The 17,998-nt window shown below is 43.4% G+C and overlaps 1 protein-coding gene across 1 annotated transcript in view; it reads left to right on the top strand.

The window, feature by feature from the left end:
• The window catches only part of LOC139408823 (PHD finger protein 21A-like), a 113,527-nt gene that overhangs the window by 72,078 nt on the left and 23,451 nt on the right, over nt 1–17,998 (top strand). Inside the window, exons 8-12 of the mRNA XM_071153187.1 lie at nt 11,237–11,518; nt 11,729–11,827; nt 17,173–17,224; nt 17,335–17,414; nt 17,689–17,749. Of these exons, the coding sequence (XP_071009288.1) occupies nt 11,237–11,518; nt 11,729–11,827; nt 17,173–17,224; nt 17,335–17,414; nt 17,689–17,749 (574 nt within the window). The remainder of the gene's footprint in view (nt 1–11,236; nt 11,519–11,728; nt 11,828–17,172; nt 17,225–17,334; nt 17,415–17,688; nt 17,750–17,998) is intronic.

Raw genomic sequence — 17,998 nt, 5'->3', positions numbered from 1 at the left:
GGGTCAGAATATAATTATGTAATTACGTGGGGATGATCTCCGAGGATTCTCTGCGTGGACCGTTCAGGGGAACGTTCAGGTTGCTCGATGACGCACCTCTCCGGCGCACCTCTCTGACGCACCTCTCTGATCGTCCTCCCGATGTCAGTGTCCTTTTGGCTTAGGAGTCTGTTCCCTGAGGACAGACAGCTCTGTAGCTCAGAGCTCACAGCATAGGAATGAAACCTTTTAGATACCACGATTCGCTGGGATTGGATGCTAAGGGGGTCCGTCTTGAATTCACCCGCTTAGACACAGCTACTCATCCGTAGCTTGGGTAGAAAAGGATTTCGTTGTCTTCAAACTTACTCCTCAACCCTAAGTAGTGCATCTAAATAATCTCTATCCTTATCTGAGAGTTGGGCTAAATTCATGTCTGCAAAAAATCTATCCAACTTTTGTTTGTCCAGTATACCCTGAGATGTACAGTGGTTCCTCCTTTAAAAGTTGCGAACTTGCACCGCGGGACTTAGGGGTTACCCAGAGTCACAGCTTCATTGCTCCAGACCACCACAAGTGGGAGTTAGAAAACTCATCATGCATTTGGGTCACAAGGTTTTTATATGACCAATCATATCGAGTGGTTCCAATTATGAATTTTGAAGCGAGCGACCCTTGCCTTTGTGGCGTTCTTCAACAAATATGGCGGACAAAACATTATGGTGGAACCAGATGTAAGTTCTTATAACGTCATAATGAGTCAAGCAAAATATTTACAATTGAGAGGAATATGTTAGTTAATGTAGAGACAAACGTTAGTGCATAATTTTTGTCATAAAGTTAATTTACGAAAATTGCTATTTTCGCAAGTTATCTGACTAGCTAACATTAGCCAGCTAGCTAGTGTGATGTTGAACAAACCAAAAAAATAAAAAATAACCTACTGGTAAGAAACAGTCCAGTCAAATCCAGCTCTAGGGCTGAGTCTAATCAAAGCAATGCAAAGTCAAAGGCACTTATAGTCCTACATCCAATATAATTCTGGATTCAGCGGACCTCCCTGGCAGATCTTCTCTGGATGAAGGCTGATGTTTCGTCTTGTCAGTCAAACGTGTGATCTTGGCTCCATTGAGTTTGGTCTCCAGTGTAGCAGGAAAACACAGAAAACGCATGAACTCGATCTTCCGCAATTTTAGATCGATTTTGACATGTTTGAATGCCATCCTCCGGTCGTTAACTCGTTTAGAATAGTCTGGGAAGAACATAATTGTAGATCCCTGCCGTGTCACCTGTCTTATCTCTTGCTGTTCTGAGAATTTATTCCTTCACCTGGTAACATAGCATGTCGAACATAATGGGCTGTGGCCGGCATCCCTCTTTCGGGTCTCTTCTCGGCGGGCCAGGGGGGAATCTATGTGCCCTCTGTACCACAAGTGACCTCTCAAACTGGCATTCCAGCACATTTGGGATTTTCCTCTGTAGGAACTGTATCATGTCTTTGATTTCTACCATCTCGGGAACACCCAGGATTTTAATATTACAGCGATGCCCTCTGTTATCCAAGTTATCAACATGGTCCTGTCATTTTTTAAATTCTTTATGGATTTAATCTAGCTGACCTTTCGTTGAGACGGCACCATTCTCCTATGTTGCAACATGGTCCTCTGCTTCTCTAAAGCGGGTGGTCAGCGAATAAATGTTCCTTCCATTTCCTACTTTTAGGTTCTAATTCTCAGAGAAAAAAACTCTACAAATACTATGAAAGCTTAACTTCTTTGGGATAGGGGGCGGTATTTTGACGTCCGGATGAAAAGCGTGTCCAAAGTAAACTGCCTGCTACTCAGGCCCAGAAGCTAGGATATGCATATAATTGGTAGATTTGGATAGAAACCACTCTAAAGTTTCGAAAACTGTTAACATAATGTATGTGAGCATAACAGAACTGAAATGGCAGGTGAAACCCTGAGGACAACCCCCCCCCAAAAAAAAATGTAATCCTACCACTGATTTCAATGGCTGGCACTTTTATAATAGGGCAAAATTGTGCCTGATTGCAGTTCCTATGGCTTCCACTAGATGTCAACAGTCTTTAGAAAGAGTTTCAGGCTGGTTTTTGGAAAAATTTGCCAGAAATGGTTGTTTTTCTAGGTGGCTCCCATTTTGGCTGTAGTGTTTCCAAGCGCGTGAATGAGAGCGCGTTCTTTGGTATTTTTCTCCGGTAAAGACAAACGATTCTCTGTCTTAAATTTTATCGTTTATTTGCGTATTAAGGTACCTATTGTTTGATTATAAACGTTGATTGACTTGTTTGGATAAGTTTATTGGTAACGTTTGGGATTAATTTTGTATGCATTTTGAAGGAGGGAAACCGAGTGGATTATTGACTGAAGCACGCCAGCTAAACTGAGTTTTTATGGATATAAAGAAGGACATTGTCAAACAAAATGACCATTTGTAATGTAACTGGGACCTTTTGGACTGCCAACAGAAGAAGATAGGGATTTTAGGAGCCACCTAGAAAAACAACCATTTCTGGCAAATTTTTCCAAAAACCAGCCTGAAACTCTTTCTAAAGACTGTTGACATCTAGTGGAAGCCATAGGAACTGCAATCAGGCACAATTTTGCCCTATTATAAAAGTGCCAGCCATTGAAATCAGTGGTAGGATTACATTTTTTTTGGGGGGGGGGGGTTGTCCTCAGGGTTTCACCTGCCATTTCAGTTCTGTTATGCTCACATACATTATGTTAACAGTTTTCGAAACTTTAGAGTGGTTTCTATCCAAATCTACCAATTATATGCATATCCTAGCTTCTGGGCCTCAGTAACAGGCAGTTTACTCTGGACACGCTTTTCATCCGGTGGTGAAAATAGTGCCCCCTACCCTAGTGTGGTTAACGATGTGGTAAGCTGTGCATAATTATATATGCATGAAAACCAAAGTTTGAGACCATGACAATTCCCACTCTCTCTTCACCTGACTCCATGCCTTCAGGATACTTTACTGCTGGATTCCACAAAAATGAATGCCCTAAAAAGCCTCCTCATGCTTTCGCTCAGTCTTCCCCTTTCCGGCCCCAGGTTCCGAGAGATGTTCCCAAGCTATGTCATTTCACTTTGTTCCCCATCTCCTCCATTGTCACCTGATAGACAAGTCACCTGATAGGCAAGTGCGTATCCCTAATCAACACCACATCCTCTTGAGGTAACTCAGCACTGTATATGCTTTCACAAGAATGCCTTCAAAATGTTGTTTAGAGTACAATTACCCCAACATCTATCCTCTTTCATATGATGCATTAACCAATAAAGCAGCTATCCCAACTATGATGTTAAAGTAGCTCCCAGACCCAACCCATCTGCAGGTCTTACAGTGGAATCTAGTCTCTCTCTCTCTCTCTCTTTAGCCCCGCTTCCTCTGTCATGGTGTCTTCAAGCTCACCCATTATGCAGCTGGACCTAACTTCACGTGAGAACTATGCACCCACCAAGGAGAAACATGATGATCTTTACCGCTGCAGGTGCTGTATGGAGTACTGTGTGTGGATCAGACCAACGCTGTCCCAACATCCCTGCCTGGTGTATCTTGATGTACACTCAATCTCCAGAATTCAGCCCATGCCCTTAGTTATCTCTGGCTCCTTATGTGCTGCTTTCACCTGAGGACATACACACTGCAACACATGGGTCATTTCCTGACAACGTAAACTCTCCTGTTATAGCAAGATCACTAATTTGTGACATTTAAGTAATAGCCTCCCCTGTACTCCCATCGGTCTCCCAGTTACCAGTTACCAATCCATGAGTCTTCATAAACTGTTTTCCCAACAATGCTACTAAAGTAACCCCTGCAACTACTAACATGGCCCATGACTATAGCCTCCTTCAATTACGGTCCCTACAGCGACTGCCGTGAGAATAACTACTGCATGTAATCTGTCAAGTGTTTTCCGGCTGTTAGAAATTGGGAACGAGATTAATGAGTTGGAAGAATATCCAATCTAACAAAACACTGAGTTACAGGTTTCTTGAAAGTTTACCATTACCACTATCTTTTCTACTCTCACCATGACCTGGGTATGTGTAATGTTCAATTTAACTTAACAGTTAGCTGTCCTCCCTCCTATGAGCGATCTCCTGTAACAATATACATAGTCTCTGGGAATGATACCCCTCTACCACCATGACCTTAATTTATGAGCCCCCTCAGATCTTCACTGCAGTCACGTTCCATCCCACTTAACAGCCCTATGTAAACATTCTGTCTCAAACACCTCTCCTCCTGCTACAGATACATTTGCACATATATCAGTCCATCGAACCCATAACACGCTAGTCACTACTCCTAATGCACTTCTACAGTTATAAACATACTAAAACATTCTCAAATAATTTAGTCAATATACATCAGTCCCGACTCTGGAACAATGATCACTAATATGTTCCATGAAACCCAAAAACATATTGACTTCACACCACCCTTGATGTTTATGTATTGTTTATGTATCTTTAGCATGTACTATTCTCCATAACCACTGCACCACAATGTTTATGAACTAACTATAAAAAAAAGTTCATTTTAGGTTTAGTATCCCCTTTGCTAATTCCTCGTTACCCCTCTACCCTTTCGTACATTCTAGAAATCTATTTCAGAATAAAACCACATAAAATGTCTCATGAGAAACAAGGCTTTCTGAGTTTGCAAGGAGTGTTTGGCCAGATAATTAAAATGTGTTACCTCTGGAATCCATTCCCCTGACATTTTGCCTAGATTCTTCAACCCAAAGTACGTTTTCCTCTGGCAAATTTAGCCATTTTCTCATCTTAGGGAATCTGCGATATTTGATCCCTGGCCTCTACTAAAAAGTTGGGTAAGATGTGATCTCATACGTCTTCCTTCACATAAAAACAAGAAACTGTAATCTCTATGAACCACTATCGATTGAACCTGTGACATTTCCTCTCCTGCTACTCTCAAAAGGATTTGTTGTTGCTCTTTTGTAAAAGATGCAAACACTTGTATTGCGGCATTTCCTTCGACTGCAGCAGGTTCCAGTATCACCTTATTCTTACAATGTCCGATAGCGCCCTGTTTTAGTCCCACATCTATCTCCTTACGCTTTGATGTTTTTTTTCTAAGTTTCTTTGTCTTACCTTGGCCATTGAAACCACTGTTATTGACTTTCACTGTGGCCGTATTAACCCCTCGCACATCTGCGAAGTGAGCGGAGTTATATTCCACTCTCAAAACATCTTCCTCTATTATATCCACAACCCCCACAACTGTCGTTTTGATCACAGGTTTCAAACCTGCCATCAACGCCGAAGTACAAATTCTATCAATGTACTCACGTACCCAGCCTTTTGGTAGCTAAGTACATCTATTAATTCCCCATATTCGAGCTGAATTGGTAGAATGCTCGTGCGCTTCTTTCAGCGACTCCATGGCTTTATTAAAATCCTCTAGCTCCGCTTGGAGAATCGGGGCCGTATGTCGCCATATGAATTAGAGGTCGACCGATTATAATTTTTTCATTGCCGATACCGATTATTGGAGGACCAAAAAAGCCGATACCGATTAATCGGACGATTTTCATATATATATATTTGTAATAATGACAATTACAACAATACTGAATGAACAATGATCACTTTTATTTTAACTTGATATAATACAGAAATAAAATCAATTTAGTCTCAAATAAGTAATGAAACATGTTCAATTTGGTTTAAATAATGCAAAAACACCATGTTGGAGAAGAAAGTAAAAGTGCAATATGTGCCATGTAAAAAAGCTTACGTTTAAGTTCCTTGCTCAGAACATGAGAACATATGAAGGCTGGTGGTTCCTTTTAACATGAGTCTTCAATATTCCCAATTAAGAAGTTTTAGGTTGTAGTTATTATAGGACTATTTCTCTCTATACCATTTGTATTTCATATACCATTTGTATTTCATAGACTATTGGATGTTCTTATAGGCACTTTAGTATTGCCAGCCTAATCTCGGGAGTTGATAGGCTTGAAGTCATAAACAGCGCTGTGCCTCAAGCATTGCTAACATGGAACCCAAACCGGCTGCGCGCGTGTGCCATCGTGCATAAATGTATTTTGTCTCCCCATACCAAACGCAATCACGACACGCAGGTTAAAATGTAGAAATTCTTTCAGTGGAATATATTCTTTCAGTGGAATATGGAACCGTAGCGTATTTCATAATTATGTTCTGGCAAATTAATTACTGTCTTTGTTAGGAAGAAATGGTCTTAACACAGTTCGCAACGAGCCAGGCTGCCCAAACTGCTGCATATACCCTGACTCTGCTTGCACTGAACGCAAGATAAGTGACACAATTACCTGCTAACATGAATTTCTTTTAACTACATATGCAGGTTTAAAAAATATACTTGTGTATTGATTTTAAGAAAGGCATTGATGTTTATGGTTAGGTACATTTGTGCGACGATTGTGCTTTTTTCACGAATGCGCTTTTGATAAATCATCACCCGTTTGGCGAAGTTGAAGTAGGCTGTGATTCGATGACAAATTAACAGGCCCCACATTTGATTATATGCAACACAGAACAAGCTAGATAACCACACATGGTTGATGATATTACTAGGTTAACTAGTGATTATGTGAAGATTGATTGTTTTTTATAAGATAAGTTTAATACTATCCAGCAACTTAAGGTCCTTTTGATGCTGCACTCGGGTAACAGCTGGTCAGCCTGCCACGCAGTCTCCTCGTGGATTGCAATGTAATTGGTCATAATCGGCGTCCAAAAAGGCTGATTACCGATTGTTATGAAAACTTGAAATCAGCCCTAATTAATCAGCCATGCCTATTATTCGGTCGACCTCTAATATAAATAGTTATTCCCAAACCTCTCTCGACTGTGTCTAGGGTGTTTTAGATTTCTTCACTCCCGTCTATAATAGACACCTACTATTAACCATTTTCCAAGGTAGCGCTGCCCACTTCCCCGGATAATAATGATTTGGTCACGGCACTTAATACCTTGTATTAGAACCTATACTATAGCGTCTGCAAATGTATTACTGGAGAATACGGATTACTTCATGTTTTATTCCAGTAATGCGCCCCAAATATCACTGTTGTTGATAACCCACATTACCAAAATTATTCACACTTTGTTTTCCTATTTCCACCCCCTCCCCATAGGGCATAAACCAACCTCTCTCCGTATTGCTACTGCTACTACACGTAACTCAAACAGTGTTAGAATATCTTCATTTTTCTTTTCTTTTTTACTCACTAGCTTCTAGAACTCTAGTCTTACAAAAACTCCCTGCAGCTGGGACTTTTGTCCCTTTTACAGATCTCACAGGGGAATACCCCCACTAGGGACCTATCCTAATTTGGAACCTACCATACACTGTATTGTCACTCCTGGATCTTGCAGAGGAAAACCTCCACTCGGGACCTATCCTTGAAGGATCCCACCCTAGACCTGTTTTTTACCTGGATATCGCAGAGGAAAACCTCCACTCGGGACCTATCCTTATGGAACCTACCCTACACCGGGCTGTATCACAACAACCGTAAAGCTCTCCAGAGGGTAGTGCGGGCTGCACAACGCATCACTGGGGGCAAACTACCTGCCCTCCAGGACACCTACATCATCCGATGTCACAGGAAGGCCAAAAATGCTGCTGCCAACATACAGGCTCAAATCTCTAGCCACTTTAATAATTAATAATTGGATGTAATAAATGTATCACTAGTCACTTTAAACAATGCCACATTATATAATGTTTACATACCCTATTACTCATCTCATATGTATATACTGTACTCTATACCATCTACTGCATCTTGCCTATTCCGCACGGCCATTGATCGTCCATATATTTTTATATACATATTCTTATTCATCCCTTTACACTTGTGTGTATAAGGGAGTTGTTGTGTTATTGTTAGATTACTTGTGAGATATTACTGCACTGTCAGAACTAGAAGCACAAGCATTTCGCTACACTAACTAGCACATTAACATCTGCTAACCATGTGTATGTGACCAATAAGATTTTATTTGATATTTATATTACACAATGGGCCTACCGAATAAACTCAGGCTCTCTAGGTCCGTATCCTATAATTGTTCAGCCTACGATTCTCATCTCCCCAAGATATCAAAATGAGTGGAAACAGTTGTAGGAACTGTGCCTACCTTGTTTGTTGCCAGCTCCTGCTCCACTCATCTGGACTCTCTGGTTTGACTACAAATCGTGGTGAACCCAGCTCGTGACGCCAACTGTTAGGTTCTAATACTCAAAGTAAAAACCTTTACGAACACAATGAAAGCTTAACCAAGTTTATTGTGCCCAGATGTTCAATACAGCTGCATTAGACAAAAACATTTTCACACAACCTTTCCTCATAGGCTGAGTCTCCTCCTACCCTTCTGTACAAACATCGTTCTTTACTGCTAGGCAGGACACTAGTGATACCGGCCATACACTTTTATTTATCCCTTAAGCTGACCTGACCTCAACCCCCCTCCATCACCAATCCATGGCTCTCTCCCCTTACCAATGCCTGCCACATGTAATCGCTTCCCTGCACTCAACACATTCCAAGCTTAGTTGCACACACTATATACCTTCCTCTTATAACCCTTAACCTTTTTGGGATAGGGGGCAGCATTTTCACTTTTGGATGAATAGTGTGCCCAGCGTGAACTGCCTCCTACTCTGTCCCAGATGCTAATATATGCATATTAGTATTAGTATTGGATAGAAAACACTCTGAAGTTTCTAAAACTGTTTGAATGATGTCTGTGAGTATAACAGAACTCATATGGCAGGCGAAAACCTGAGAAAAATCCAACCAGGAAGTGGGACATCTGAGGTTAGTAGTTTTTCAAAGCTTGGCCTACCGAATACACATTGAGATATGGATAAAGTTGCACTTCCTAGGGCTTCCACTAGATGTCAACCGCCTTTAGAAACTTGAATGATGATCCTACTATAAAGGAGGGGCTCATGAGACCTCTTTGAGTCAGTGGTCTGCAGAGTGCCTTGGTCTCATGACGTGCGCTCCCGACAGAGTTACCTCTCGTTCCAGTGCTTTTCTTCAGACAAAGGAATTCTCCGGTTGGAACATTATTGATGTTTTATGTTAAAGACATCCTAAAGATTGATTCCATATATCGTTTGACATGTTTCTAAAGGACTGTAACGGAACTTTTCGAGTTTTTGTCTGGACATAGTGCCTGCGCCTCATGAAGATGGATTACTGGGCTGAACACGCTAACAACAAGTGGCTATTTGGACATAAATGATGGACTTTATGGAACAAATCAGTCATTTATTGTCGAACTGGGATTCCTGGGAGTGCAAAGGTAAGTGAATATTTATGGTGTTATTTCTAACTTTGTTGACTCCAAAATGGCTGATATTCCTCTGGCTGTTTTGGGTTCTGAGCGTCGTTCTCAAATTATGCTTTTTCCATTAAGTTTTTTTTAAATCTGACACAGCGGTTGCATTAAGGAGAAGTTTATCTTTAATTCTGTGAATAACACTTGTATCTTTTACCAATGTTTATTATGAGTATTTCTGCAAAATCACCGGATGTTTTGGAATCAAAACATTACTGCATGTAATGCGCCAATGTAAACTGCGATTTTTGGATATAAATATGCACATAATCGAACAAAACATACATGTATTGTGTAACATGATGTCCTATGAGTGTCATCTGATGAAGATCATCAACGGTTAGTGATTAATTTAATCTATATTTCTCCTTTTTGTGACTCCTATCTTTGGCTGGAAAAATGGCTGTTTTTTTTTACTTGGCAATGACCTAACATATGTTGTGTTTTCTCTGTAAAGCATTTTTTAAATCGGACACGATGGGTAGATTAACAAGATGTTTATCTTTCATTTGCTGTATTGCACTTGTTAATGTTTGAAAGTTACATATTTCCCAAAAATATTTTTAAATTTCGCCTGCTGCCTTTTCAGCGGAATGTTGTCGCTGGGTTCCGCTGGTGTAGAGCCTCTAAACCTCAGCACTCCATCAGTGACATAAGTATATTTTCATATTCTCAGAACCCAACACTACACTGTGGTCTTAATTTCTGATGTGTCTTGTTCAGTATTTTGGGTGGACAAACAAATTGCTCTGATTTCAGAGTCAAGAAAGGTCAGAGTGGGCTCGCAAGTTGCAGAGTCTGGCATATCTGGCCTGTAGGCAGCCTCAATTTCCTTGCTAAGCTTGGACAGTTGTGTCTGCAGTGAATCCTTTGTACGCTGTGATTTGCGGCTATCCAGTTTAGAACTGTTAATTTTCGTTGTAACAAAAATCTGCCTTTCACTTGTATAACTATGCCCCAAAATGGGTAAATAGCATTGCCAAAATCATTTCAGTTCCACGGAGCTACTCAACTACACAGCCATCCTTGTCAAGAGCACAAGTGACGTCCTGCTTGTAAGGGTTAGGAACACCAGCAAAGCCAAAAGGAACATCAGCAAAACCACCAAGGTCACCATTTTTTTCTGGTTTTGATGGTGAAATGAATGACCGCTTACATTTCACAACCTATCGCAGGTTCATTTAACAGCTCAATTTTTGGGTTGTAACTTTTACTGACACCTTCCTTACCTAAGTGTTCATAGTTAAGTAGAGACTGTGATTATATAGTACAGTGGGGCAAAAAAGTATTTAGTCAGCCACCAATTGTGCAAGTTCTCCCACTTAAAAAGATGAGAGGCCTGTAATTTTCATCATAGGTACACTTCAACTAATCACATTGTAGGATTTTTAATTAATTAATTTGCAAATTATGGTGGAAATAAGTATTTGGTCACCTACAATCAAGCAAGATGTCTGGCTCTCACAGACCTGTAACTTCTTCTTTAAGAGGCTCCTCTGTCCTCCACTCGTTACCTGTATTAATGGCACCTGTTAATTTAATTCATTAAAAATCCTACAATGTGATTTTCTGGATTTTTTTTCTCATTTTGTCTGTCATAGTTGAAGTGTACCTGTGATGAAAATTAGAGGCCTCTCTCATCTTGTTAAGTGAGAGAACTTGCACAATTGGTGGCTGACTAAATACTTTTTTGCCCCACTGTATGCCTCCATCTACAGTGATACCTCAGAGCACCACATTGGAATTACCTTTCCCTGGTCGGTCTCTTTTACACACATTTGTGAAGACCCATAAGCTCCAATATGACACCTGATGAATGATTGGCTAACCTCTGACCCCTATCCTCCCAACTCAGGTCCGGGCGAAGCCCAACAGCGTGCCCATTGCCCCAGCGCCCCTTCGGCCCATGATGACGGCGCTCCAGCTGCTCCAGCGAGGCCCGGTGATGCTGACCAACAAGCTGAGCCCCTCCTCGCTGCCCTCCAGCGCCGGGCTCATCCACCAGGTGCGCATCATCAATGGCCAGCCCTGCGCCGCCAAAAGCGGCCAGCCCACAGGCATGTTGACGGGCATTGTCATCACGGCCCCGGCATCGGTGCAGACACTGCAAATCAGCGGCCTAACCTCCGACACCAAGGTCAGCACCACGGTTTGGGTGGGAAGTTACGATACTAGAATTGTATCGTCCATTTTCAGGGAAATTAATACATTTTGTGGGGTCAGCAGGACAGTTTGGATGGGAAAGTGACTTGTTCCCTTTTCATAATTGAAGTAATTCTACATGTATAACTCTGTTACTTTCATTGTTCATGTTTTAAGAGCGTTGTTTTCCTCCCTCTGTTTCCAGACTGTTAAAGCACGGGGGGGATTGGGGCAGAAGATGTTGGTGAGCAGGACCCCTCCTCTGCCTCCAGCACCGAGACTAAAGAGAGAGGACAATCCTCAGGTACACTGGAGAAGGAGCTTATGCTTCATTCTGAACTTGGGGTCAAACCTGCATAACAAATACATACCATACTTTTTTGAATGTCAGCCTACTGATAGAACCTTAAAGTTCTTCACAGATGACTCTGTAATGGGAGGCAGGCTTTGCCAAAGATGTAGTGTAAACATATAAAGTAATTTATAGATACAGTATACACTACATGACAAATTAGTGGCAAGAAAACTTATGTAAACCCTTTTGAAATACCTGGATTTCTGCATTAATTGGTCATACAATGGTCATACAATTTGATCTGATCTTCATCTAAGTCACAACAATGTACAAACACAGTTTGCTTAAACTAATAACACACAAACAATTATACGTTTTCATGTCTTTCTTGAACACACTGTGTAAACATTCACAGTGCAGGGTGGGAAAAAGTATGTGAATCCTTGGATTTAATAACTGGTTGACCCTCCTTTGGCAGCAATAACCTCAACCAAACGTTTTCTGTAGTTGCGGATCAGACCTGCAAAACGGTCAGGAGGAGTTTTGGACCATTCCTCTTCACAAAATTGTTTCGGTTCAGCAATATTCTTGGGATGTCTGGTGTGAACTGCTCTCCTGAGGTCATGCCACAGCATCTCAATCGGGTTGAGGTCAGGACTCTGACTGGGCCACTCCAGAAGGTGTATATTCTTCTGTTGAAGCCATTCTGTTGTTAATTTACATCTGTGTTTTGGGTCGCTGTCCTGTTGCATCACCCAACTTCTGTTGAGCTTCAATTGGCAGACAGGTAGTCTAACATTCTCCTGCAAAATGTTTTGATGAACTTTGGAATTCATTTTTCCGTCGATGATAGCAAGCTGTCCAAGCCCTGAGGCAGCAAAGCAGCCCCAAACCTCAATGCTCCCTCCACCATACTTTACAGTTGGGATGAGGTTTTGATGTAGGTATGCTGTGCCCTTTTTTCTCCACACATAGTGTTGTGTGTTCCTTCCAAACAACTCAATTGTAGTTTACTCTGTCCACAGACTATTTTGCCAGTAGTGCTGTGGAACATCCAGGTATACTTTTGCAAACTTCAGACATGTAGCAATGTTTTGTTGAACAGCAGTGGCTTCTTCTGTGGTGTCCTACCATGAACACCATTCTTGTTTAGTGTTTTACGTATCGTTGACTCGTCAACAGAGATGTTAGCATGTTCCAGAGATTTCTGTAAGTCTTTAGCTGACACTCTAGGATTCTTCTTAACCTCATTGAGCATTCTGTACTGTGTTCTTGCAGTCATCTTTGCAGGATGGCCTAGGGAGAGGAGCAACAGTGCTGAACTTTCTCCATTCATAGACATTTTGTCTTACCGTGGACTGATGAACATCAAGGCTTTTAGAGATACTTTTGTAACCCTTTCCAGCTTTATGCAAGTCAACAATTCTTAATCTTAGGCCTTCTGAGGTCTCTTTTGTTCGAGGCATGATTCACATCAAGCAATGCTTCTTGTGAATAGCAAACTCAGATTTTGTGAGTATTTTTTTATAGGGCAAGGCAGCTCCAACCAACATCTCCAATCTGTCTCATTGATTGGAATCCAGGTTAGCTGACTCCTGACTCCAATTCGCTTTTGGAGAAGTCATTAGCTGTCACGCCCTGACCATAGAAAGCTGTTTATTCTCTATGTTGGTTGGGGCGTGATAGTGACTAGGGTGGGTCATCTAGGTGAATTGTATGTCTATGGTAGCCTGATATGGTTCCCAATCAGAGGCAGCTGTTTATCGTTGTCTCTGATTGGGGATCATATTTAGGTTGCCATTTTACCCATTGTGTTTGTGGGATCTTGTCTACAGTTAGTTGCCTGTGTGCACACCAGTAGCTTCACGTTTTGTTTGTACTTGTTTGTTTTTGTTTGGTAAGTTTCATTTAATTAATATATGTGGAACTCTACTCTTGGTCCATTCATTACGATGAGCGTAACAGAAGATCCCACCAACAACGGACCATGCAGCTTGCCTGGGAGATAATGGCATCCTGGTCTGTGGAGGGGATTAGGGAGAGAACATCCTGGACTTGGGACGACATAATAGCAGGAGAGAAGAGCCCGCCATGGAGGCAGGCGGAAGCAGCGAAAGAGGGACAGTGACGAAGTCGGGGAGGTGGGCCACAGAAACCCCAATATTTGGGGGGGCACATGGAGCAGTCGGCAAAGTTGAGGGGTGAGTCAGAGTCTGTCGAGGAGTTATTGGACAAATTGGAGGAGAGTGAAGAGAGAGAGCTGTTGGTTTGGCGTGGTATGCACGGCATTCGCCCTGAGGAGCGTGATAGCTGTCCGATGCCATCTGTGACAGTTCCTCGCACTTGTCCTGAGAAGTGTGTTAAAGTTCCGGTACAATTGATGCCGGCTATACGCACCAGGTTTCCAGTGCGCTTTCACAGCCCAGTACGTCCTGTGTCAGCTCCTCGCACTTGTCGTGCTAAAGTGGGTATCTGTCCAGGGCGGGTTGTGCCGGCTTAGCGCTCCTGGTCTCCAGTGCGCCTCCAGGGTCCAGTACATCCTGCGCCGGTTCTACGCACTCTCCCTCAAGTGCGCTTTCCCAGTCAGGTGCGTCATGTTCCTGCTCCTTGTACTCTCCCTCAAGTGTGTTTCCCCAGTCAAGTCCGTCCTGTTCCTGCTCCCCGCACTCGCCCTGAGGTGCTTGTCATCAGCCCGGTGCCACCTGTACCGGTCTCACGCATCAGGCCTCCAGTGCGCCTCCACAGTCCAGTACGTCCTGTGCCTCCTCCCCGCACTCGCCCTGAGGTGCGTGTCATCAGCCCGGTGCCACCTGTACCGGCATCAGGCCTCCAGTGCGCCTCCACAGTCCAGAGCTTCCTGCGACAGTTCCCAGTCCAGAGCTTCCTGCGACAGTTCCCAGTCCAGAGCTTCCGGCGACAGTTCCCAGTCCAGAGCTTCCGGCGACAGTTCCCAGTCCAGAGCTTCCGGCGACAGTTCCCAGTCCAGAGCTTCCGGCGACGGTTCCCAGTCCGGAACCTCCAACGACGGTCCACAGTCCGAAACCTCCAACGACGGTCCACAGTCCGGAACCTCCTGAGACGTTCTACAGTGCGGAACCTCCTGAGACGTTCTACAGTGCGGAACCTCCTGAGACGGTCAGCAGTCCAGAGCCTCCAGCAACGGTCTGCAGTCCATAGTCTCCTGCGACGATCTACGGTCCTGTTCCTTCGGCGATGATCTACGGTCCGGCGCCGACACACGGTCCGGTGTCTCCAGCAACGACCCACGGTCCGGAGCTTCCGGCAAAGATCCCCGCACCAGAGCCACCATGGAGGATGATGTATCTGCGAGCGGAGTGGGTACTTCGCCCCGCACCAGAGCCACCCCTGACGCCCTGTGTCATCCTTTGTAGATGCCCACCCAGACCCACCCCTATTGAGTCAGGTTTTGTGGTCGAAGTCCGCACCTTTGGGGGGTGGTACTGTCACGCCCTAACCATAGAGAGCTGTTTAATCTCTATGTTGGTTGGGGCGTGATAGTGACTAGGGTGGGTCATCTAGGTGATTAATGGTTTATGTTGGCCTGGTATGGTTCCCAATCAGAGACAGCTGTTTATCGTTGTCTCTGATTGGGGATCATATTTAGGTAGCCATTTCCTCATTTGTGATTTGTGGGATCTTGTCTACAGTTAGTTGCCTGTGTGCACACCAGTAGCTTCACCTTTCATTTGTGCTTTATTGTCTTGTTTATTGAGTTTCTATTTATAAAAAATATGTGGAACTCTACGCACGCTGCGCCCTGGTCCAGTCATTACGACGAGCGTGAGATTAGCCGAGGGGTTACATTTTCCAACCTACATATATTTTCCAACCTACACTGTGAATGTTTAAATAATGTATTCAATATAGACAAGAAAAATACAAGAATGTGTCTGTTATTAGTTTCACCACGGCTGTGCCACGGCTGTGCCGGGTGGAGATTATAACAGAACATGGCCAAGATGTTCAAATGTTCATAAATGACCAGCATGGTCTACGGCCAATCCAATGTCAGCACAATAACGTTGGGAGCTTCATGAAATGGGTTTCAATGGCTGAGCAGCCACACGCAAGCCTAAGATCACCATGCACAATGCCAAGCGTTGGCTGGAGTGGTGTAAAGCTTGCCGCCATTGGACTCTAGAGCAGTAGAAACGCGTTCTCTGGAGTGACGAATCACGCTTCACCATCTGGCAGTCCGACGGACGAATCTGGCTTTGGTGGATGCCAGGAGAAAGCTACTAATCACCTAACATCAGTACCCAACCTCACTAATGCTCTTGTGGCGGGGCCACAGTGTCTCCTGACCCCTCCTGTCTCAGCCTCCAGTATTTATGCTGCAGTAGTTTATGTGAATTTAAGTTCTCACTCACTCACTCACTCACGACCTAAGCCCTAGGACCATGCCTCAGGACTACCTGGCATGATTACTCCTTGTTGTCCCCAGTCCACCTGGCTGTGCTGCTGCTCCAGATTCAACTGTTCTGCCTGCGACTATGGAACCCTGACCTGTACACTGTGATTACTATTATTTGACCATGCTGGTCATTTATGAACATTTGAACATCTTGGCCATGTTCTGTTATAATCTCCACCCGGCACAGCCAGAAGAGGACTGGTCACCCCTCACAGCCTGGTTCCCCTCTAGGTTTCTTCCTAGGTTTTGGCCTTTCTAGGGAGTTTTTCCTAGCCACCGTGCTTCTACACCTGCATTGCTTGCTGTTTGGGGTTTTAAGCTGGGTTTCTGTACAGCACTTTGATATGTCAGCTGATGTAAGAAGGGCTATATAAATAAATACTTTTGAATTTGGCTGAAAGGAAGCAAGTCCCCGCAGCAATGTTCCAACATCTAGTGGAAATTGGCAGTTTGGAACTCGGTAGTGGGTGTTGCAACCGAGGACAGACTATATTTTTTACACGCTTCAGCACTTGGCGGTCCAGTTCTGTGACTTTGTGTGGCCTACCATTTCGTTGCTAAGCCGTTGTTGCTCCTAGACGTTTCCACTTCACAATAACAGCACTTACAGTTGACCGGGGCAGCTCTAGCAGGGCAGAAATTTGACGGACTAGAGAGGTGGCATCCTATGACAGTTACACTTTGAAAGTCACTGTACTCTTCAGTAAGGCAATTCTATGAAGATTGCATGGCTGTGTGCTAAAAAAAAATATTATCTTGTCAGCAAGGGTGTGGCTGAAATAGCCGAATCCACTAATTTGAAGGGATGTCCACATACTTTTTTATATATAGTGTAATTGTTCATGTTAGGAATTCTCCTCACAGAAGGCACAATTTATGGAGGGGGTTGTCCTAATACTCTTTTATTGTTTCCTCCCAGAAACTTGCCTTCATGGTGTCCCTCGGACTTGTTACCCATGACCGTTTGGAAGGTAAGCACAGCCAGTTTCGCCTGAAGTAAATTCCAGTTCCTACATTCACCCGCATTCCCTAGGAGTGTATACTGCAATGCCTGTATTAATATACTACTCTGTGGTTATAGAAATTCAGAGGAGGAGGCAGGAGCGTAAGCGAAGAACAACGGCCAATCCGGTGTACAGTGGAGCTGTGTTTGAGCCTGAGGTATGGACTTACACTGCTGTTCTTCTACTTATCAAACATTTTTGATAGTGTAACCACACATTATTACAACAGCCGATACACAATGTGTTTCTTATTCAATTGGATGCCACTGTTTTCAATGTGCATATCTGAATTATTGAAGGTAGGATCTGACCCTGTGTAGCATATGAATAGCAAATAGGTTTTCTTTTTGAGTGAGTGACATGATAAACTTGCAGACAAATCACAGCTGTATTTCTTCTCCCACATACGTGTTCCTATCCACGCTGTGCAGAGGAAGAAGAGTGCAGTGACCTACCTAAACACTCCGCTCCACCAGGGCACCAGGAAAAGAGGTTAGTATCCACTCAACAACTGCACCTTCTCCAATGCCCAGGACATATACAGGTCACTGCCAAAATAATGGAATCACCAACATAACGTGTCTCAATAGGGCCAGCACGAGCCACCAGAACAGCTTCAAAGCACATTGGCATAGATTCTACAAGTGTCTGGAGCTCTATTGGTGGGATGCAACATCATTCTTCCACAGTTCTTCCATAGTTTGTTGTTTTGTTGCTGGTAGTGGAAAATTGTGTTCAATT

Source organism: Oncorhynchus clarkii, chromosome 1, assembly GCF_045791955.1.
Source record: "Oncorhynchus clarkii lewisi isolate Uvic-CL-2024 chromosome 1, UVic_Ocla_1.0, whole genome shotgun sequence".
In the NCBI taxonomy this organism is placed as follows: Eukaryota; Metazoa; Chordata; class Actinopteri; order Salmoniformes; family Salmonidae; genus Oncorhynchus; species Oncorhynchus clarkii.
This window is presented reverse-complemented; position numbering and strand designations above follow the sequence as displayed.